This window comes from Mastigoproctus giganteus, chromosome 12 (genome assembly GCF_048544385.1).
Source record: "Mastigoproctus giganteus isolate SK-2022 chromosome 12, ASM4854438v1, whole genome shotgun sequence".
In the NCBI taxonomy this organism is placed as follows: domain Eukaryota; kingdom Metazoa; phylum Arthropoda; class Arachnida; order Uropygi; family Thelyphonidae; genus Mastigoproctus; species Mastigoproctus giganteus.
Window position 1 is genome coordinate 139,270,620 of NC_143586.1, and position 24,234 is coordinate 139,294,853.

General features: G+C 37.5%; 1 protein-coding gene across 1 annotated transcript in view; it reads right to left on the reverse strand.

Moving 5' to 3' along the window:
• Positions 1-23,652, reverse strand: part of LOC150077456 (dynein axonemal intermediate chain 7-like) — a 325,962-nt gene extending 302,310 nt beyond the window's left edge. The window contains exons 1-3 of the mRNA XM_090385907.1: positions 23,644-23,652; positions 23,487-23,568; positions 12,389-12,480 (exon numbers count right to left, since the gene is read on the reverse strand). Of these exons, the coding sequence (XP_090242033.1) occupies positions 12,389-12,480; positions 23,487-23,568; positions 23,644-23,652 (183 nt within the window). The remainder of the gene's footprint in view (positions 1-12,388; positions 12,481-23,486; positions 23,569-23,643) is intronic.
• Between the last annotated feature and the right edge of the window lie 582 nt (positions 23,653-24,234).

A 24,234-nucleotide genomic window follows, 5' to 3' on the forward strand; every position in this document is an offset into this window, starting at 1 on the left:
GGTAGACATAAAGAACAAAAACTAGTTCCTACTTTTCTGAGGACAGTTCTATGGTTTTTTTGCAGTAATATAAATGATTTAATGAACTATTTAGGAATTAGTTACAATCCTACACACAGTAGTTTGTTATTTGGTTTTTAGGAGCATTAGCAACTAAGGCCATATTGCTCCGGGGATATGCAGTGGTCATTCCCTGACCTTTCCGCATCTTCCGTATTTGGTAGGCATGGGCTCGAACCCCGGTCTAATCAAGAAGCGTGTGCTACACACTGCTGCTCCTGCCCACCTAGATATGGAGGCGCCCCTACACAGTGGAGACTTTTTATTGATTCATCAGAGAAGTCTCAAAGGTGTGTTGTCCCACAAAGGTAATGGAAATGGGTCAATTCCAGAAGCTCACTCTGTGCATGCGAAAGAAACATATGAGAACTTGAAGAAGGTGTGGACAAATATTAAGTATGGAAAACTTGGTTGGTTGGCCTGTGCTGACTTTAAAGTGATAGGCATGTTACTTAGACAGCAATCTGGGTACATAAAAATGCCTTGTTTTTTGTGTGAGTGGGACAGTCAGGCAAGGAGTATGTAGAGTGTAAAGTGTTAGTTGTCAAATGGCCCCAGGGGTTCCCCCCATCTCCGTGGGCTGCACAAACAGAGAACTCTGTGAAGGGGTTTTCAAAAAGTGTAAAGTGTGTTAGTGATATGTAGTGTTTTGTCATGTTATGTTGTTCCTCTGACCATTTAGCCGTTGTGCCAATAGTGGGATCCCCCCCAAATTGCCCACACTTTTCCCAGAGGAGGCAGGTCAGGAATAGAGGGATCGCATTAGTACTCTGGCGGGCCCCGCTACCTAGTTTCCGAAGATTTCAGTAGCAGGGACCTATTGAATTTAATAAGCCTAATAAATTTAACTGATTAATTGACAATACTACACTAAGCTAATGGATTCCTAAATTCAGTGATACATAAGAAATTTATGTTATCTCACTCCATCAAGTTCAAGGATAATCTTACACCGTCAAGTTAAAGGATAATCATTAAAAGCATTAAATAAGTTCATTTGAAACAGTGCAAATATTAATCAGGAAACAAAAAAGAAATGAAACAAGAAATGCAAGAAATGCAGATATTAAGGAAAATAACTAATATAAGACATTAAGAGAAAGAGTTAAAAGTGAAGAAATCAGAAAGCAATGTAGGAAAACTTAGGAGAAGGTGGACCTATTATCAATATTTACCTATTACTTATTATTAATCTGTCCAACCCTTCTTTAAATTTATTCAAACTAATGACTTCCATAGCACTAGATGAAAGTTTATGTCAACAATTTTTTTTTTATGATAACCCCAAACACAAGAGGTATTAGACTTTATAGTACTTAGTATCGCAAATGGGTTGGAGGTTTAGAAGATGAAAGAAGATATTTGCTGACATCAGACTTGAACTTCTGCAGATTGCAATTTTCAGGAAATACATATGAAGGTAAGTTGTTCTAGAAAACGGAAGTTCAATAAATAAATGAAAAGAAAAGTTGGTTTTGTGAGTTTGAAGTTGGACAATAAAAGGATGTTGACTGGTTACAGCACATGTTTGGACTGCATTGGAACAGACAGCGGGAATTATAGAAGACAATTCAGAAGAACAGAGCTCATTAAAGTATCCATTGAAAAGGCATGCAGCAGAAACAAAACGTCTATGGGGCAAAGAGAGTGGAGAGACTCTGTTAGAGATGAGTCATTAATTAATCTAACTGACATCTTTTGAATGAAATCTAGAAGCCTGAGAGAAGTTTTGCGGTCACCACCCCAGATGTGGGAACAATACTCCATGGTTGGGCAGATTTGGGATTTGTACAGAGTGAACTGCTGTTTGGAAGAAAAGTAACACTGAGAGTGAAAGCTTTTAGAAGCAGAGGAAGCAATAATTGTAATGTGCTTATACCAAGAGAGATTACAAGTCGAGTATATGATGTTACTTAGAAATCAGAGCGTCATCGAAGATAAGCAGGACAGAAGAATCCTCTTTGCGAGATATAAGAGAGGACTGAGTTCTTGAGATATAAGAGAGGATTGAGTTCTTTTAAGCCTCAATGTTTTAGAGAGAATGAAATCAACTAAGTTAACTTTGCCCCACTGGTGAATTACCTGGAGATCAGCATTTAAGGAATTAGTAGTGGATATTTGGGAAGTTGAAGCTGTTTCAGCACAGCAAGGTTTCTCAAACTGGAAGGTGGAATGCAATGCACTATCATCAGCAAATCTATGGATAGGATTTCTGGTCAATGGAAGAAGGCTATTAACGTACAAGAGGAAAAGAGTGGGAGAAAAAACTGAACCTTGGGGAACACCAGTATTAGTGGAGAAGCTAGAAGACAGAGAGCTATCTACCATCACCTGCAGTGAGCGGTCAGAGAGAAAACTGGATACCCAATTACAATAAAAGTTGGCAAACCATAAGATGGAAGCTTATTTAGATCTTTATGCCAAACATGATCAAAAGCCTTTGAAATGTCAAAAGCATCTGCTTGAGTATCATCAAAATTTGTCCATAGAGGGGTAACATGAGCCAGAATATGCCACCACCGGTGGATTGACACTGACAGAATCCATACTGGCATTCTTTGATCAGATGGAAGGTTTCGGGTTAGTTTTAAGAGTTGGTGGTTAATTGATTTCTCCATTACTTTAGAAAGAGTAGAAGTAATTTCAGTGGGACAATAATTGGATGGGAGGGATCTGTCACCCTTTTTAGGAACTGTACGGATATGAGAAAATTTCGAAACAGAAGGAAAAACACCTTTCGAATAAGAAAGTGAAAAAAGGTGACACAGAACAAGAGTAACTTCAGGAGCACATGTTTTGAGAACAAGTGGAAAAATATCATCAGGACCTGGAGCTTTCTTAGCATCAAGATTTGTCAAAATCCTTTTGACATCCTTTTAACAGAAGACAACAGGAAGCACTGAATGGAGCATACTGGGAATGGTGGGAGAGGTTTGCCAAGTTTATTAATACACTAGTTGGAGGAGAAATGAGATGCTAGCAGGTGAGCTTAATCCTTGGCTGAAACAGTAATAGAACCATCTGGTTTTGACAGAGGTGGAAAATGAGATGGGCAAAAGTTGCAGCCAATAGCTTTGGTAAGAGACCAGAATGCTCGGCTGCCATTAGGGCAAGAAGCAAGTGTTCTACTCTTAGCATGTTTGAAATCTAGTTTGAACTGATTAATAACTACTTTACAATTGTTGCAAGCTTTGGTGAAGGCAGGAAATGAAACTGATGATTTGGAAACAAGCCAGTTACAATATGCAACATTCTTCTCTTGAACAGCCTTAGCATATTTATTGGAAAACCAAGGTTTAGATAAAGGATGAGATTTTAAGGTGGAGTGGAATAAAGGATTCCATACATGAAAGAATAATTCATGTACATCAAAGAATACATTAAAAAGAAAGTAACCAGACCAAGGAAAAGACCACCAAATACGGAGGATGCGGAAAGGTCAGGGAATGACCACAGCATATAATGGAACAATATGGCCTTAGTTGCTAATGCTCCTAAAAACCAAATAACAAACAAACAAACCAAGGAAAAGAAGAAAATAAATCTCGCAGATCATCATATTTTGCATTCTTGTAATGCCAAACAACACGAGGTTAAGAATGGCCATGAGAGAAAGGCTCCACTGGAGAAGAGACCATCACCAAGTTGTGATCTGAGGTGCCTAGAGAGCTGCTCACCTGGACAGTGTACTTAGGTTGTTTGTGAGAAAAAGGATCAAGCGTGTTGGCTGAATTGGTTAGGATTGTCTGGTGTTAGCACTGGTATTAGTTGAGGCATATGATACAAGAAAGCAAGCTTATACAGAATCAGTCAAAAAAAAAACCCTTCCCATTTCACGCATCCAGTCACTCCAAATGTTTGTCTAGTTCAGCCTTAAATTTATTTAAGCTATCAACTTCCACAACAACAGATGGAAGTCTGTTCTGGCAATCAACTACCCATTGGCTAAAGACAAAATTCCACACATCTATTCTACAACTGTGTTTCCTCAATTTGGATCTATGCCCCCTGAGGTTCTTAGTCTGAGCAAGCGGAAGTATCCCATCAGCATTGTGCCTGCTGAAACCATTCAAGGCCTTATACACCTCAATCAGATCACCTATCAATCAGATGCTGCAACTTGCAGAACTTAAGCCTTTCTTCATAAGCGCACCCCTTTGTTCCTCTCACCAATCTTGTTGCTCTTCTCTGTACTCATTCTGGTAGGTAAATAAACAATCTGTGCGAGGTCACCAGTTATTGCAAAAGCATCTCACCACATAGAGCAGCTGGGTTTGTGTGACTAGAAACCTCAAGCTAGCTGCAGTTATGAACGTTAAAATCACCAAAGAAAATTACCTCCCTGTTAGGAAAGTTGGACTAGAAAAATTCAAGTGTCAAAAAGAGAAAGTCAGAGAGTTCCAAGTCATTAATGGAGCTGTGAGAACAACAGAGGCAACAGATGAATTTGACCAAATGTAGTAGAGTGGTTTTAAGTAAGAGAAGAGTGAAAAGAGAAAATTCCAAATTACTAAGTCTCTGACAGGGAATATCAGAATGGACATATGCATATGCACAAGTACCACCTTTGCAGCGAAATTATTTATACAATAAATAATTTGGACAACTGAGATGAGCAGTGGTTGAATCCACCGATAGCTGAGATTTTGTCAGAAAAAGTACAAGACGTTTGGCAGACTGTAAGTGGAAATGGACATCACTGAGATTAGATTAGAAAGGAGACTACGTATATTTGTGAAGTGAATGAGGAAGTGTTTCGGAGGCTTAGATCTTTTCGCAGACAAGTTTGACAATTCATGGTGTATTCAGTAGTAAGAAAAGGTGGAGGGAACATGCTGCATGAAGCATTGAAATTTTTGGATATGGCATACGTGTGGTAAGAATACACCCAGCTTCTTGCCATAATGTAGCCTCGACTATGTTCCCCACATACACACTACTCAGACTCCAGTCACTATCGGGTTAGAGCAGAGGCAGTGAAATTATACAATCAGATACGGGACATGATATTGCCAAAGTGGATGTCTTTGTGTGCGAGCAATGTAATGAGTGTGAGGAAATGAGGCAACAACTCAGCGTTGTTATGGGCCTATATGACAGCTTGAAGGACAGGGTGGATGCCCTCGAAGGATCTAAATTGAGGGGCCCCCTCATGCTCTCAGCTGCCCACATCAACGCCAGAGCTTGCACTTGATCATCACGCAACACAGCGGCAACCCCCAAGGCAGAACGCGCTGGTCCCACAGAACTAGTAGTTAGTTGTTGGTGATGCTATTGTCAGGGAAACAAGGAACATGCTATGTAAAAAAAGGATAGGTGGAACAGGACCAGGGTATGTCTGCCAGGGGCAAAGGTTGATGACGTTGTAGAGCAGATATCATCTTTTAAGGGCACAAAGGGTGATGTTGTACACGTTGGCACTAATGATATTAAGTTTAGGAGACCGGCAGAATTACTTAACAAGTACAGGTCATTGAAAAAAAAGCTGTGAATTAGGGTTGAATTTGAAAGTGTCTGCAATTCTGCCCAGACACGATGGGAAGGAGTATATGACGAGAGCCTTGTCAATCAATTTGGCCCTGGAAAGATTGTGCAAGGCTCAAGGGGTAGAATTTTTTTCAGCCTGGTCTGTACTTGTTAACAGGAGAAACTGCTTCACAGGGATGGGATACACTTAAATAGAAAGGGTGCAAGAATATTTGCTGCTGCTATCGAGGCAGAGTTAGGTGGTTCGAAAACTGCTAGCTTGGGAGAATACAAGGACTAATAGATTAACAGTAGCCACTGGCAGAGGTGAAACTGATTCTTGCACTGCTTCTATTGGGATGAGTAGCAGCCTGGAAAACAATATACAGGGTATCTTGTTTTCCAGGCTGCTACTCATCCCAATAGAAAACAAGATACAGGGTATTTCAGAGACTGCTGGGAGTCATTGCGTACAAGTAAACACATGGGTTGTGTTAGGGTAGCTAAGAATAGGAACAGGTGCATGTATACTTGCATGTACACCAATGCTAGGAGTTTGGAAAATAAATTTGATGAATTTGAGGTATTGCTCAGAACATCAAAGGCAGATAATGTTGGGATATCAGAGATGTGGTGTCACACAGATATATGGAATGCAGAACTGATATTTGAGGAGTACAATGCGTACAGGAAGGATACACAAGATAGGAATGGAGGAGGGGTTATACTATTAGTTAAGAAACACATAAAATCAAAGGAAGTGAAGCCAGTGGACATTGCTGGACAGTGCAGTGTCGAGTCAGTTTGGTGTGACATAAGCATTGGGAGATCAAAATTGAGTGTAGGAATTTGTTATAGGCCTAATGACTCTCATGAGTATAATAAGGAACTTTATAGGGAAATAGAGTGGGCCAGTAAATCAGAGAGTCTTATAATGAGGGATTTTAATTTCCCAGATACTGACTGGAATTTGTGGGTTGGTCACTCACACACTAGCAAGGCTTTTGTGGATTTATTGGATGACTGTTTTCTACATCAGCATGTTCAGAAGGAAACTAGAGGGAGTTATACTCTTGATCTGATTATCAGTAGTGATTCTTCATGCAACAAGAATCTGCAGGTATTGCAGATTCTTGTTGCATGAAGTGTATCTGTGTATCTGCAGATAAAGGAACCACTAAGTGGCAGTGATCACAGTGTGCTGAAGTGGGATTTACTCAAAGAGGTAACTACAATCAGGTGTAAAGGGAAGGATTTTTGCTTTCGTAAATGTGACTACGGCCGCCTGAGACAATATTTAAATTCTATTCGGTGGGACCAACTAATGATGTTACCAACAGCAAATTCAAAATGGGAAGCATTCAAAGAATTTATCTTGGGAGCTACTAGACTTTACATACCAACTAAAAAATATTGTTCAAGGTTTAGACCTAAATGGATGTCAGATGAACTAATGGGACATACGGCAGAGAAGAAAAATGCATGGGATACATATAAATTAATGGGTCACATGGAAGCCTCTGACAGATATAAGCTGGTCTGTAACCAAGTCACAAAGGAGATTACGCAGGCAAAGGCAGATTATGAGAAATCCTTGGCAAAGGATGCAAAGAAAAACAACAAAGAGTTCTTTACCTATGTAAACTCTAGAAGGAGAGGGATGAATCAGATTGGCCACCCCTGGATATTGATGGTTCAACTGTTGATGATCCTGCTCAGGTGGCTAACAAACTAAATGAGTGTTTTGCATCTACAATCACCCATGAGGAGTTATTCAGGGAGGGGAATGCCAGAGGTGTATTCAACTCTGGCAGTAAGCTAGATAATCTTGTAATAACTGAGAGGAAAGTGGAGGAGAAATTGTTGAAGATAAACATAAAAAAGGCACCCGGGGTGGACGGGATCTATCCAGTTATATTAAAGGAAGTAAGCAGACCCTTAGCCATAATTATGAGAGCTTCTTTGGACTAAGGGAGGTACTCAAGGAATGGAGATGTGCAAATGTGACCCCAATTCACAAAGGAGGATCAAAGGGCAAAATACAAGTAATTATAGACCTGTTAGTTTAACTTCTGTTAGAGGAAAATTAATGGAGGCACTGGTTAAAGAAGCACTGCAGGATCATCTAGACAAGACTTTAGTTATAGCTCGGACACAGCATGGATTTGTTAAGGGAAAGTCTTGCCTAACCAACTTGATTGGATACTATGATGTGGTCACAAAGGAACTGGATGCAGGGAATAACTTTGATATCATATATTTGGATCTTAGAAAGGGTTTTGATAATGTTGCACATGGAAGACTGCTGCAGAAATTGAAGCAGTGTGGCACTGGAGGCAAATTGCTGCTATGGATAAAGGGATGATTGAGTGGGAGAAGACAGAGAGTGGTAATCAATGGACACTGCTCATCGTGGACTAATGTTATTAGTGGAGTCTCTCAGGGTTCAGTATTGGGTCCATTGTTGTTTTCTGTATTTATAAATGATATTGATGATGGTATATCAAGCTTAACATCCAAGTTTGCAGACAATACAAGGTTGGAAGGGTTGTTAAGGACACTAATGACAGTACGCTACTGCAAAGGATCTAGAAAAGTTGAGCAGATGGGCTGAGAGGTGGCAAATGAAGTTTAACATTGACAAATGTAAAGCTACCTATGGGAAACAGCAACCCCAAGGTGACTCTGTGGTTGCTGTTTGACTACACTGACTTCGGTAGAGAACGAAAAGGACCTGGGGGTAATTGTGCAGTCTGATTTGAAGTTTTTTAAGCAGTGTAGACGGTCTGCAAGAGTAACTCAGTGTATTGTCAATGATATATAGGAATTTTTCTAGCAGGGATAAGGAGGTGATTATTCCCTTGTATAAGGCAATGGTCAGGCCACACCTAGAGTACTGTATACAGGTCTGGAGGCCTCATTTCAAGAAGGATGTAGAGCTGCTGGAACGAGTACAGAGAAGGGCAACAAGATTAGTGAATGGAACAAAGGGGTGCTCTTACGAAGAAAGGCTTAAGTTTTGCAAGTTACAGTGTCTGGAGACTAGGCACCACCGAGGTGATCTGATAGAGGTGTATAAAGCATTGAATGGTTTGAGCATGCTCAATGCTGATGGGATTCTTCCTCTCGCTCAGAATAATCACCTGAGAGGGCATAAATTCAAATTGAGGAAAGACAGATGTAGGATAGATGTGCGGAAATTTGCCTTTTTGCCAGCGAGTGGTTGGTTGGTGGAACAGACTTCCATCCCTTGTTGTGGAAGTTGATAGCCTAAATAAGTTTAAGGCTCAGCTGGACAGGTATTTTGAACGAACAGAGGGGTGAAGTGGAAGTGTTTTTTTTTTTTTTTTTTTTTTTTTTTTGGCTGATGCTGCATAAGCTTGCTTTCTTGCATCAAATGCTAATGCTAATTCTTCCAAAGTGCATGGATTATTATTATAGACATCAACTTTTGCACAGCCACACAAAAATAAATATAATGTTACCAAATCTGTCAAACATGGCAGCCATATCCTTTTTAATTATGCTATCTCCCAGCAAGAAGGGCAGCACAGCGACAAATTCACACGAAGCGTGACATGTTGCACGATACTGCTGAAATCATATAACAATCAGTCACAGAAATTCAGGGACTATGTCAATGTACTACTGAGAGGATTTATTATGGTTTCTGTGTAAATGGCAGGCCCAACAGTCATGCAACTAGTCACTGAATACCACACTGAAGTTTTCCTCACATTAAAGAAGTTTTATGTGTCTCACATGAATTTCCCATACACCATAAATAAATATTCTGAGAGTTTCACACATAACCAGACGAAACTTGGTCTCACTGGAGACAAAAAAGTTTGGCATAATATCTTAGGATCTTCATCCACTTTTTTAAAGTGGGCATCCACAGTAATTGCATTATTTTTTACAGTCTCTAGTGGCAAAAGCTATTGCATGATACGTGCTTTGTACGGAAACAATTTTAATTTCCTCATCTCTGCATTACAACTGCCACATTCCCTTTTGTTATGCAAGCCTCCATAGTGACTTATGTGGACTTGCTGCCAGTCATTCCCTAAACTGTGACAAACATACCTCAGTCATAACATTCAGTGGGCAAACACAATTCAACATTTGCATTTCCATGGTCTTCTGTATAGGAGCTTTTTATGGTACATTACAACATTGAAATTGTCTACAAATATCACACTGAATAGTTACACAAATCAGTTAGTTATAAACAAATCTGTTTTGAGGTAATGTTTCATCATGACACAGATCCCATATGCTGAATGCCATGTTCATTTACTGCTTGCCTGTGCATTTAAAATTATAAATTCTAAAAAGTACAAAAACTTTTATTCTGTGCATGACACCATGCACAAAATAGTGTTACTTGTATATTTCCTGTCTCTAGCACTCTTTCATTTAAAATTATTCATATTTTCATGGATTCTCATTTAAAATGCTGACCCTGTATCAAGCATCTTTTTGGTTATTTTAAAATCAGTACTATACAAACATTTGCTAACACCACCACCTATAAAAAGTTATTCACATATGAAACATCAGTGTAAAATATTTATTCAGTTTGTCAGAAACCTGTACAGGATCAGCAACAGTTATGCCATTTATGGATATGTGCTGTATCTTATGTGGCTTTTAAACTTTAGTTCAATTTTATCATGGTGCACTGTGATGATTCATAACTCTGTATCATCTGGCCAGATAATATAGCCTCTATCATCTCTATCTCTGGACAGAAATATGTACAGCAAAACTATGTTTGTGCAGTGTATGTGTATGTGTGTTGAAAACCCATACTGGCTGTACTATTTTGAGAATCTAAGTGCATCACACCAAGTCTGTTATTTCCAAATACATTGCACTCATCATGTTCATATTATGCTTTCACACTATCAGTAACTACTTTCCTAGACATTTCAAGGTAATTTCCAAATAAGCCTCCCTTCTATGGTTTGTTTTGTATCTTTTTTAACTTGGTGGCCAAAGAGGAATCTGGTCAGTTTCCTCTCTGACCTCCCACCAAACAACTGTGTGACCAAACATAAGATTCAAATACCAAACTGCTTCACCTGTGCTCACCACCAACAACACTCAGAAGTGAAGACAAAACATTTTTCCTTACTTGGATTAAATTCTGATTAATTTTAATTTCTAAATTTTCTTAATATAAACATATTACAAATAATACTTTCTCTCCATCAAAAACCAAAGTTTTCACTTTCATTCTGAGCATTTTTTTCCTGTGCACTGTTAGCTCTGTAAAAATATCAAACTCTACCATGGAATACTTTTACCACATCTTGGTAAGTGCCACAAACCTCTTTAAAATCCTCAACGCTATACAAAGAAGATGAATGAAATAAATCAATGACTCCCCTCCTTAATCTTACACATTTTAAGTTTCTGCTGGATGCCTTTTCTACAGATATTTCCATGGGCACTTTTCATTCACACAAATGAACTGGCATCTTTAAATTTACTTCTTTCTTCTAAAACCAGTTTTAACACAAGTATAAGCAAGTCAGCATCTATTCACCATTCAACTGCAAACATAACGAATTAATTTTTCTTCTTCTTGCTTCTATTCGCTGGAACAATCTTTTGCCAAATTACAACACACAAAAATTCAATTCAATGTCAGCAGGCTTTTCAATCCATTCATAATACTTAACCAGGTGCCGCTGATGTAGGCACCCAGTCAAGGTATGCATGCTTATAGCCACCATCACCAATGACAACTAATGTTTGAACCTGAACAGCATCACATTGAACTACTGAAGAATTGAAAAAAGTGATTTTTCCAATGAGTTACATTTCCAGCTATGCTGTGTGAATAGCAGATGGAGAGAATGGCAACAAACTATGGAGAGGATGTCCTGGTCCACCAAAAACACATAGGTGGTGGCAGTGTTTTGGTATGGGGGATGTTTTCCTGGAAATCTCTTGGAGCCCTCCTAGACTGCACGCTGAATGTTAAAAGTGCAGTCTAAAGGTATGAAAGCTCCAAGAGATTTCCAGGATGATTGGTGAATGTCTTCCCAGGTGGCACAGGTGTATTCCAGCAACTTAATACACCATGCCACATTTCTGATATTGTTCGAGAATGATTCAAGAAACATGAAAGTGACTTCTGGGTGCCACCTTGGCGCAGAATTCGCCAGACAAGAATCCCATAAAACATCTCTGGGATTACATGTTGTTGTTGTTATTTGGTTTTTAGGAGCATTAGCAACTAAGGCCATATTGCTCCGGGAATATGCGGTGGTCATTCCCTGACCTTTCCGCATCCTCTCTATATTTGGTGGTGACATGCTCGAACCCCGGTCTAAATCAAGAAGCATGTGCTACACACTGCTGCTCCTTCCCACCTGGCTACAGAGGCACCCCTGGGATTACATGGATCAACAGAGCTAGCATTTGGATTCTCAACCACAGGCTACTGTAGGTTTAAGGACACAATCCTGGTGACAGTGACCTGGTACAACATACCTCCTTCACTATTCAGAGGCCATACAGAGTCCATGCCTTATCATGTGGCAATGGTAATGATAACAAAGAGGGCATATCCACTATTAATTGGTGGTCATATTGTTTCGATTGGACAGTGTATATGCTAAGGTAACAATTCGTGTTAAAAAAAAAAGGTAAAATATGTGATTAGTGAATGAGTGTTGAATAACTTCAGAACTTACTGAATAATAAAAAACTGGCAACAAAATAAATATAAACAAAATAAACATTGAATAACTTTAGACATGGCAACCAAGTTAATGAAACCTCTTTGTTTGACAGGAGGGGAAAAACTGTTCAGTACACATAATTTAAAAATAAAATGGGGATATACCTCTGCTCTTATTCTCTCTCTTTCTTCTCTTTCTATTCGTTCCCTTTCTAGTCGCTCTCTTTCTTCTTCTTCTGCTTTTTGTCTTGCTAAAGCTAATGAGTAATACATGAAAGCAATATATAAGATATGAAACAAAAATTTAATATAAAGGCAAACTGAGATATACTTTGCAACAATACACAATTTTTCTATTAATAGAGGCATTATATTGACCATTAAATTAGGTTTCATTCTATTCTCCAGTTAATTCTGTTTTGTGTCAAATCAACCATATTTTCAAAAACTGGTGGTAATTCCAAATTTTACTAATATTTGGTACAGTATTCAGTAAAACATGAATGCATGCTAAAAATTTAGTTGGTTGCACTATTACTTTTTGTTAAATATTCAGTTCGTGAGTGCGTGTGTGTGTACAAGTAAAAATTTTTGCTTTTATTTTCAGATAAAATTCATCTTCAGCTCAATACAAAACAAAACATGATAAACGTGGGACACGATATTGCCAAGGGAGATGTAAGGGGGTGTGAGGAAGTTAGGTGGCAATTCAACATTGTTATGGGCCTTTATGCGAGCTTGAAGAAAAGGGTAGATGCCCCCCAAAGGAATTAATTTGGAGCCCATCAAGCTCTCAGCTCCCCACATCAATGCCAGAGCTTGCACTTGAACATCAGGTAACAAGTGCAATTCCCAAGACAGAATGTGCTGGTCCCACAGGAACTAGTTGTTGTTGGTGACCCTATTGTCAGAGAAATGGGGAATATATTATGCAAAAAGGATAGGTAGAAGACCAGGGTATATCTGCCAGGGACAAAAGTTGGTGCTGTTGTAGAGCAGATATCATCTTGTAAGGGCACAAAAGGTGATATTGTTGTACACATTGGCACTAATGACATTAAGAGTAAAAGAACAGTGGAATTACTTAACAAGTACAGTTCAATGTTGAAAAAAAGGTGTGAGTTGCGGTTGAATATGAAAGTGTCTGCAATTCTGCCCAAACACCTTGTCAATCAATTCGGCCAAGGAGAGATTGTACAAGGCTCATGGGATAGAATTTTTCTCAGCCTGGTCCGTGCTTGTTAACAGGAGAGACTGCTTCTACAGGAATGGGATACACTTAAATATTTGCCAATGCTATTTATGCAGTGTTAGGTGGGTCAGAAAACCGCTAGTTTGGGGGATACGTGGACTAATAGATTAACAGTAACTACTGGCAGAGGTGAAAATGATTTTTGCATTGCTTCTATTGGAATTTGCAGCAGCCTGGAAAACAAAGTGTTGGGAATTTCAGGAACTGCTGGAAGTCATCACAGAACAAGTAAATACTTGGGCTGTGTTAAGGCAGCTAAGAATAAGAACAGATGCATGTATACTTGTGTGTACACCAATGTAAGGAGTTCAGTAAATAAATTTGATGAATTTGAGGTGCTGTTAAAAACATTAAAAGCAGATATTGTTGGGATATCAGAGACGTGGTGTCACAATAGGGAATGCAGAATTAGAATTTGGAGAGTACAATGTGTACAGAAAGGATAGACAGGATAGGAAGGGAGGAGGAGGGTTATGCTGTTAGTTAAGAAACACATAAAATCTAAGGGAGTGCACCCAGTTGACATGGATGGACATTGCAATGTTGAATCAGTTTGGTGTCACATAAGCACTAGGAAAGCAAAATTAAGAGTAGAAGTGCCTTATAGGTCTAACGACTCTGAGTATAATGAACAACTGTACAGAGAAATAGAGCGGCCAGGAAATCAAACTATCTTAAAATGGGGGATTTTAACTTCTGACTGGAACTTGTGGATGAACCACTCGCACGCTAGCAAGAATTTTGTCGATTTATTGGATGATTATTTTCTGCGGCAGCATGTTTGAGAGGCAACTAGAGGGAGTAATAATCTTGATCTGATTATCAGCAGTGAATCTTCATGCATTAAGAAACTGCAGATAAAGGAACCACTAGGTGGCAGTGATCACAATGTGTTGATGTGGGATTTACTCAACGATGTAACTATCATTGAGGGTAAAGGGAACAGTTTTTGCTTTCGTAATGGTGACTACAGCGGTCTGAGACAGTTTTTAAATATAAGGAGAATGGGCCTGTGGCACTGGTTTCCATGGTTTAGAAAAAGAGAATACTGTAGAGTCGGTGGAAGCAGTAACTAAAATAAATTTAATAAGTTTTAATACCACAATTAGCCTTTGGGGTAACGAACCCTTCCTCAGCAAGAAAGATACATGTACATACAGAAATGCAAACATAATATAAAATGTTAGGAATGGAATAAATTATACTAAATATGCTGTGGCAGCTGCTATGTAGGGGAAAGCTCCAGACATATTCAGGACTGCCTCGCAGAACATGACAGGTCCATCCACTTGGATGACTCTGAGCACTCTACAATCGCAGAACATTTTTGGTCAACTCATCATGACCTGAACCCCCAGGTGCGTCAGTGAGGTGATCGACCATTTTATTAATTTCTTTTTATATTTTTGACATTACCAATTCAGTTGTTAAAGTAACTTTTATGCAACTTTTTTTCTTGTGGCCCGTAATGAACTTTTAAATAGTTAAACAGCACATTTACACCCATGAGCTTTCAAACTTATCTTACAAAAATTCTGAAAATCACAGGTGGGGAAACACATGAAGATTTTTTTTTTTTTTTGGTAGTTGTTGGCGCATGGACTTCTGTGGCCATAATGCACCTCCCACGGTTTTTGCAGTACTTTGATCCAAGCCCGAGACGGGAATCGAACCCGTGACCTTTGGATTGCCACGCAGGCACTTTACCCACCCGGCTAGCCCGGTCGGCCACATGAAGATAGATAAGTTAAAGACAAGAGGGTTTGAAATGTCTTTAATAAGAAAAGAATGGGAACAAAATGCATTTCCAGAGAAATTTAAAATGCAATTACTATAAAATGCAAAATAAAAAGTCATAACAAATAATTTTTTTTTCTATACACTATATCAAGTTCATTTGAGTATCAAAATTTCTTGAAATATGACATTAGCATTAGCAAAGGCACATGATGCAAGAAAGCAAGCTTATATAGCATCAGCCAAAAAAAAAAAAAAAAAACCTTATTTCACCCATCCACTCGCTCCAAATGTTTGTCAAGTTCTCCCTTGAATCTATTTAAGCTATCAACTTCTTCAACAACAGATGGAAGTTTGTTCCAGAAATCAACCACCTGCTGGTTAAAGGCAAACTTCCGCACATCTAGCCTACAACCGTCTTTCCTCAATTTGAAATTATGCCCTCTCAGGCGATTATTCTGAGCAAGAGGAAGAATCCCATCAGCATTGAGCATGCTCAAACCATTCAAGGCTTTATACACCTCAATCAGGTCACCTCGCAAAGTGAAAGTTACATATAATGTAAAATGCTACTAAGCCAAATTCTAGATTTTTTGGTGATCAATAACAGAGTGATAGCTTCCTAAAGCCAACATCTAAAGTCCCAAACCATGCACTGAGTTTAGTGAAACAAAAAGTCTATTTCAGCTGCCTTTATACTTCTACCTATCTGCTGCATCCTACAGAAAATAACAGAAATTCCTCTTTTCAGGATTTTAAATTTCAAGTTATATTCCTCTAGAATTCACTGCTTACATGATATACACTTCTGAAATTGGGTTTTTAAATCAATCACATGGATTTTTATGTATAATTTGCAATGTGCTTGTTCAAAACCTATAATCCCATAAAAGACTCTACTATATTATGATGAAACATAATCTTGGCTAATGCTAAATACATATATCACTTGCTAGATTTCACTTGCTACATATAACCTAGCCAGTTTCAACTTATAATTTGATTTTTAAAATGCAGAAAAAGAAACCAGCACTGAAAAAAACCTAACACAAAAGAATCAAACAGTGATCACTTGAAACTCTGTGTATGATAAGTTCAGAACCTATAATCCCATAAAAGACTCTACTATATTTTGATGAAACATAATCTTATACAATACTAAATACATAAGATTAGTATAGATATCACTTGCTAGATTTTAACCTAGCCAGTTTCAAATTATAACTTGATTTTTAAAATGCAGAAAAAGAAACCTGCATTGAAAAAAGAAACAAGCAGTAATCTCTTGAAACTCTGTGTATGCTAAGTTCAAAAGTTGCTCTCTCTTACAACTCAATGGCATACTGTTATTGCATTGCATTAATGTTGCACAAAAAAATGAGAATGCTACATTATTATGACAATGTAAATTTTAAATTGTGATTTTGGTTTCTTAACAGTTTTCATAATTACATCTTATCATATCTTATATACCAAAATATGGCAAGGTGCAAGGAAAAAAAATTGCAACCTATGTTATTTTTGCAGGGACTGAGAAAAATTACAACATTCCATGGCTGAAATCCATTTTATTACATTTCAGTTATGATATATAATTTGTTGGATCAATATCAACCTTTGACAGCTACAGTACTGGAAAGTATTTAAAATATTTAGCTTGTCATAAGACCATATACACAACAGTGCAAAACTTGTTTGTTATTGTTATTTGGTTTTTAGGAGCATTAGCAACTAAGGCCATATTGCTCCGGGATATGTGGTGGTCATTCCCTGACCTTTCCGCATCCTCCGTATTTGGTGGTGATGGGCTCGAACCCCGGTCTAATCAAGAAGCGTATGCTACGCACTGCTGTCCTTCCCACCTGAGGAGGGAAAGACAGCAGTGGGAGGCGCAGTGCAAAACTTAATCATCGGCATGAGGGGCAGAGAGAGCCTTGTTGCTTCGGAAATGTAAAATGCAAGCTACGAGTTTCTAATAGTTCAATTATAAATATTATTTTTATCATAATCATTTAAAACTCTTTGTACAAAGAACTGAAAAAAAAAAATTTCCTTAGATATCATTACTGATATCTCAGAAACAGTACCAGACTAAAAATTTTTTAATGCTTCTTTACTTTCACTTTGATGTTCACCATTAAAGATGATAAAAAAAAAATGGAATTAGAAAGATAGTTATGGTAACAGAAAATTGAAGGTAGCACAATTGGCTCTAAAATTGCACTAACGTTCAGTAACATATGCTCATTTCACATAAGCATATGCTGAGTGCTAGTAGTTAAAATTATCTGAAAGAAAGGAGTCAGTATATAAAAAATACACTGATTTAGATGGCATAACTTAAAATTTAAAATTAAAATGAGCATTGTCAACATATCAAAAACGAATTTAAATTTTTAGTCTTGCCCCAATAGTTGATCCAACACAAGAACAGCCAAAACAATTTAATGTTTCAGAGTATCAGTAAAACAAGCTAGAAACCTAAATAATTCAGAAGGTGCATTAGCTGACCCTGGATAAAGTCTTGGTAAAGACTTCCTTCAAAAACAAAACAAATAGTGGTGCAATATTAAAAAGATGACAGAAACAGCAGAATACATCTAGGTATAAATTTTTTTACAGCAAAAACTGATGGTTAAAAATCCACTGCTGTGTCCAGCAGTCTTCCAACAAAAATTGCAATTGCTTTACTGCAACTGTTCAGGGTTAATACTCACCCTTCTGTAAGGTAAATTTAAAAGTAGATGAAACCATAATTATATTAGACAACAAAAAACAATTATTTTCTTGTTCAGGATGATATCACTGGGGCAACAGCCAAAATCTACATTCTTTCAAGTACAGCACTGGATGACAGACAAGTGGACAAAAATTTAAGCTGAGAAAAGAATGGTTGCAGGGCAGATGTATGAAATATTTCTTTAAGAAAAAGAATAGTTGACTATTGGAACAAACATCTATCTGGTGGTGTGCAAGTGGGCAATTTGAATAAATTTAAGGGAAAATTTGACAAATTATAAGGAGAATGGACAGATTTGGATTTTTTTTTTTTTTTTTTTTTTTTTTTGGCTCATGCTGTATAAGCTTGCTTCCTTAGATCATTTGCAACTACTAATACTACGATGAAGTTGGTAATCTACATCAGTCTCCATTTCTAGTGTACATTTAAATCAACATTCAAGTTAGAGTTTGTGTTCACAGACAATCAACTGTGACCTGTACAAAACTGAAGCTACCTTCCATTAAACAAAATAATTCAGATAAAATTATAAAAACCTGAAAATTCTTTATATGCATTATCATAAATTCAGACAATATACAGAATACAATTTTTTTGCAACCGGTTGTGGAAAAAATCAAAACATGTAGCAGCCTGGGAAGCAAGGTGTCAGGGATTGCAAAGCCTCCTGGGGGTCCTCGTGGAACAAGAAAATATACTTACATGTACACTAATGCTACAAGCATAGTAGATAAATTTTATGAATTTGAAATACTGGTTACATCATCAAATGCAGACATACACTTATCAGAGAACTTCATATCCACCCATATCATAACTCCCAGATTTGTTTCTTCCACTACTATTTTTAATTCAACCCCACCAAGCATATAAGTTATTTTGAAGTTATTATTCCCCACTTGCAAGACCATGCATTTGTTTCAGTAAAACAAAGCTTCCATTTTTATGACTATCCTTGAAGCCTGTCCAAGTCCTCCTGAAAGAATGCTACTTGGCACTAATCATTAACAATGCTCTTGATCTTTACATCATCTGCAAATTTTGGCATCACACCCCTCTATCTCCTTGTCAATATCACATATGAAAATCAAAAACAGTGGTCTAAAACTGATCCTTGGGAGACCTCACTTATGACAAACTGAAGAATATACAATTAATTACAATCCTCTGCCTCCTGCCCTGCAGTCATCCTGCAATCCAGCTTAGAATCTTGCTTGTGATCCCAATATGTTTCAGGTTGCCTCAGTAACCTCTTATGAAGAAGTTTGTCAAATGCCTTGCTAAATTCTGAATAAACCATGTTGCAACTATTCCATACATCTGGCTCATGAATAACTGCATAAAAACAGCTAACCAGGTTGGTTAAAACTAATTTTCCTTTTAACAAAACCATGTTGTGTGTCCTTCTGAATTCCATTTCTATGTAAATGACCCTGGACTACACTTTTAGTCATTGCCTCCAAAATTTTTCCTACCACTGCAGTCACACTGACCAGTCTCTCTAGTTACCTTTATGTATTGGTGATTTGTTGGTATTTCTCCAGTCTGAAGGAGTCTCTACCAAAACCAATGATGACCCCATAATTAACTTTAATGGTTCAATGCCTCTCTGGCAGTTTTCCTCAAAATTGCTAAGTATATACCATCAACTCCAGCCTTACTTGCCATTAGGCTCAAAAGTTTTTCTAATAACAATAAAATGTAATTTTGAAATTGCTAATTTCAAAATTACATTTTGAAATTAGGCTCACTTGCACAGCCTCTCCTCCTTATGAAGGGCCTTTTATCTCTTAAAAATTGATGCAAAAAATTGATTGCATCAATTTATTGTTAAATTTATTAAAAATTGTTACCTATTCAATATCAGCTGGGTTATCTAAGGCTTTCCCACACCCATTACACAAGAATCCAATCTGAGGGGACCTGTTTGACTAGACAGGTGAGACAGGTTAATAAATCCCTTAATAAATCCATGCTTTGATTTCTGTATAATTCCATTCCAGTTAAAATGAGCCAGCAATATTTCTTTAATCATTGACTCCATTATTTTACCTGGAAAGAAGTCAAACTTACAGATCTGTAATTGTTCACATCACCCTTTGATCCCCCCCCCTTTGTGAATAGAAGAGATATTTGCACGTGTCCAATATATAGGTATCTACCATTGAATCTAAGGATGCTCTCATAATAATAACCAAATGCTTGCTTAACTCTTTTGCTGCTTTTGTTAATATAATTGGATAGATCCCATCAGCCCTCAGGTGCCCTATTTACTTTTAACTTTAACAATTTCTCTTCCACTTTCTTCTCAGTTATCACAAAATCATTTAGTTCCCCATTATAACTTGATATACTTCTGGTATTCCCATCCCTAAAAACCTCTTCATGGATAGATGCAAAATATTTATTGTTTGTCAGCAACTGAACAGAATCATCAATAGTTTTGCCATTCATATCTGGTGGACCAATGCAATGCATCCTTTTCCTTCTAGTAATAACATAAGAAAATAATTCTTTGCTACTTTTCTTTGCATACTTAGCCAAGGACTTCTCATAATCTACCTTAGCTTGTTTAATCACCTCAGTGACCTCACTGCAGGTTAATTTGCACTTGCTATAGGATTCCATGTCTTCTAATTTATAATCATCCCATGCATCTTCTTCTCTGCCACTAGTCTCATCAGAGATCAACAAAGAGATACTGTTCAAGACTTTGTTGACTATGAGACCTAAAATGAATATCATCTGACATCCATTTAGGTCACTATCTCTTTACTGGTATAAAAAACTTAGTAGCTGCTATGATTGCTTTCCATATAGAATTTGCAACTGGTAACATCATCAGCTGATCCCACTGAAAGGAATTTAAAAACTGTCTAAGACCACTATAGCCACCTTTTTCGAAGCAAAATTCTTCCCCTACCCTTGCCAGTAGTTATATCTTTAAGTATATCTCACATTAGTATGTTATGATCATCACACCACCTAGTGTTTCCTTTACCTGGATATTCTTAGTGCATGAAGAGCCACTGCTGATAATCAGATCAAGAGTATTGCTTTAGAAAACAGGCCTTGTGCGTCGGGTTGCATTATATCATCAAAGTTTCTTGCAATGACCGACTAACTGGTTAAAATAAATTTATTAAAATAAAAATGATATATACATAAGATAAAACAGAAATAAAATAAGATAAAAGCGTTAAAATACAAAAAAGAGTTAAAATATATATAATAAAAGCGTTAAAATACAAAAAAAGAGTTAAAATATATATAATAAAAGCATTAAAATACATAGATAGTAGCTTAGAAGCGGAGTGCCTCTTCATTAGCTAGTGTGTGAATGGTGTACTTCAATATACATTGATGGTTACAACAGCACAAGTCAGCTAGGCATGATCATGTATTATTACGAGTCTGGTGTCGATAAAGCAGAATTACGTACACGTGATAATCGCCAGCGCTCATCACACTACAATACAGTACATTCTATAATAGAGTGTAAGTGTACTCCCCTCGTCCAATTCATAGTACTATTATTGGTGCTATGTGTAGTGCTTCAAGCCAATGAGCGCTGGCGGTAATCACGTGAAGAGTCGATGATTTCAATATCCCGTTGGAGATCAAGATTGTGCTGCCCAACCTAATAATGTTCAGCAACTGCGGAGCGTTCGAAATTAGTGGTTCACAGAGCCACCTCATAAACCCGATCTTTTAATCTTCTACCAGACTCACCTACATAATACCCCCCCCACAATCCGGACACGTAATACAGTATACAGAACAACTCCATAAGAAAGGAGGAACTGGTGTTTTAACCTTAGAAATAATAGATTGTACTTTCCTCCCCGGAAATTGCACACATCGTATATGATGGTGACGCAAAATCCTAACAAAACGTTTCAATACGCCCGGATAATAGGGGATGTAGGAGGTAGAGATAAATTGATTGACACGAGGCGGGTTAGATTTCGTAACAAATTCGTGAGCCTGAAGCTCACATCTATCTAGAACATGAGGTGGATAGCCACAATTTGAAAGCTCTGCCCTAATTTTGACTCTCTGTTTCGCCAAATACAGGGCACAGCTATGGGTACCACTGTTAGTCCTATTGTGGCCAATATCGCCATGGAGGAACTTGAGAGTCAGATTTTCTTGAACTTACCTATTCCTATCACTCTCTGGTGTCGTTATGTTGACGATATTTTTACAATTGTACCCCGGGGATCAGAATCTGGGCTGCTGCAATATTTCAATTCCCTGTCGCCCGTCATTCAGTTTATGATTGAACTAGAGGTTGATAATACCCTTCCTTTTTTGGATGTGTTAGTCCAGCGCATGGATTCGCGTTTAGTAACTTCCATTTTTAGGAAGCCAATGTGCGCAGGCCAATTTACCAATTATAGCTCTGTGCACAAAACTGGTCATTTACGTAGCACTGCTCACACCTTATTCTCCAGCGCTTGGATGCACTCTAGTTCGACTGGTGACAGGCAGTTGGAGATTTCTAAAATTAGGGTGGAGCTTTCAAATTGTGGCTATCCACCTCATGTTCTAGATAAATGTGAGCTTCAGGCTCACGAATTTGTTACAAAATCTAACCCACCTCGCGTCAATCAATTTATCTCTACCGCCTACATCCCCTATTATCCAGGCGTATCGGAACGTCTTGTTAGGATTTTGCATCACCATCATATACGATGTGTGCAATTTCCAGGGAGGAAATTACAATCTATTATTTCTAAGGTGAAAACATCAGTTCCTCCTTTCCTACGGAGTGGTTCCGTATACCGTATTACGTGTCTGGATTGTTGGAGGATGTTATGTAGGTGAGTCTGGTAGAAGATTAAAAGATCGGGTTTATGAGCATGAGGTGGCTCTGCAAACCACTAATTTTGAACACTCTGTAGCCGCCGAACATTATTGGGTTGAGCAGCACAATCTTGATTCCCAACAGGATATTGAAATCGTCGACTCTTCATGTGATTACCGCCAGCGCTCATGGCTTGAAGCACTACACATAGTCTCCAATAATAGTACTATGAATCGGACGAGGGGAGTACACTTACACCCTGTTATAGAATGTACTGCACTGCAGTGCAATGAATGCTGGCGATCATCACGTGTACGTAATTCTGCTTTACCAACATCAGACTCGTGATACATGATCATGCCCAGCTGACTTGTGCTATTGTAACCATCAATATATACCGAAGTACACCATTCACACACTAGCTGATGAAGAGGCACTCCGCTTCGAAAGCTAATATCTATGTATTTTAACTCTTTTATCTTGTTGTATTTTAATGCTTTTATCTTATTTTATTTCTGTTTTATCTTATGTATATATCATTTTTATTTCAATAAATTTATTTTAACCAGTTAGTTGGTTGTCGCAAGAAACTTTGACGATACAAGAGTATTGCTTTCTTTTGTTGTCTCGCTAAATTGTACAAGTACTTCAGCTAGAACACAGTAAAGAAAGGAAAAAGAGAAAATGATAAATGTAACATGAATACTGAACATCAAACACTAACCTTCTTCAAGGGCTCTTCTTTCTTCTTCTTCTTTTTTTAATTTTTCTTTTTCTGCTTTGGTTAGCTTTTTTTTCTTTTTAGGCTATAAAATAATGAGAAAAATTCTCGTAATTAATGATTAAATTGATTTTTGCTATACATTACATAATTATCATACTATATGCATTTCCAAATATACAATATATAGTACTATATATATTTTCAAATGAAACAACTTTAAAAAGCTTCATACCCAAGAGTCATTTCCTTCTGCTATACTGATCTCACAAAAATTAACGTTATCACAAATTTTTTTTAATTTCTTTATCTGTGTTTTTATTTGTTAGCCAAGTATAGTAAAAGGGCATATATCCTGCTATTATTAATGAAGGCATAACTCCATTCCTTTGGAAAGCAGATTTCACCATTTTTATAAAGAAAAAAAAAAAAAAAAAAAAAAAAAGCAGGACTTTTTTTTCAAAATCCTTGAAAGAATTTGGCTTTGAAATTAAATTTCACTGGCAACATTGGATATTTTAGGTACAATAAGGATAAAAAAAAAAAAACACATCCCAATTCATCTCAATAGTTATCCACCTATCCTTTCACTCCAAAAGTTTGTTCAGTTCTTTCTTGAATCTATTTAAGCTATCATCTTCCACAACAATGGATGGAAGTTTGTTCCAGCAATCAACCACTTGCTGACTAAAAGAAAATTTCCACACATCTATTCTGCAACTGTCTTTCCTCAATTTGAATACATGCCCCC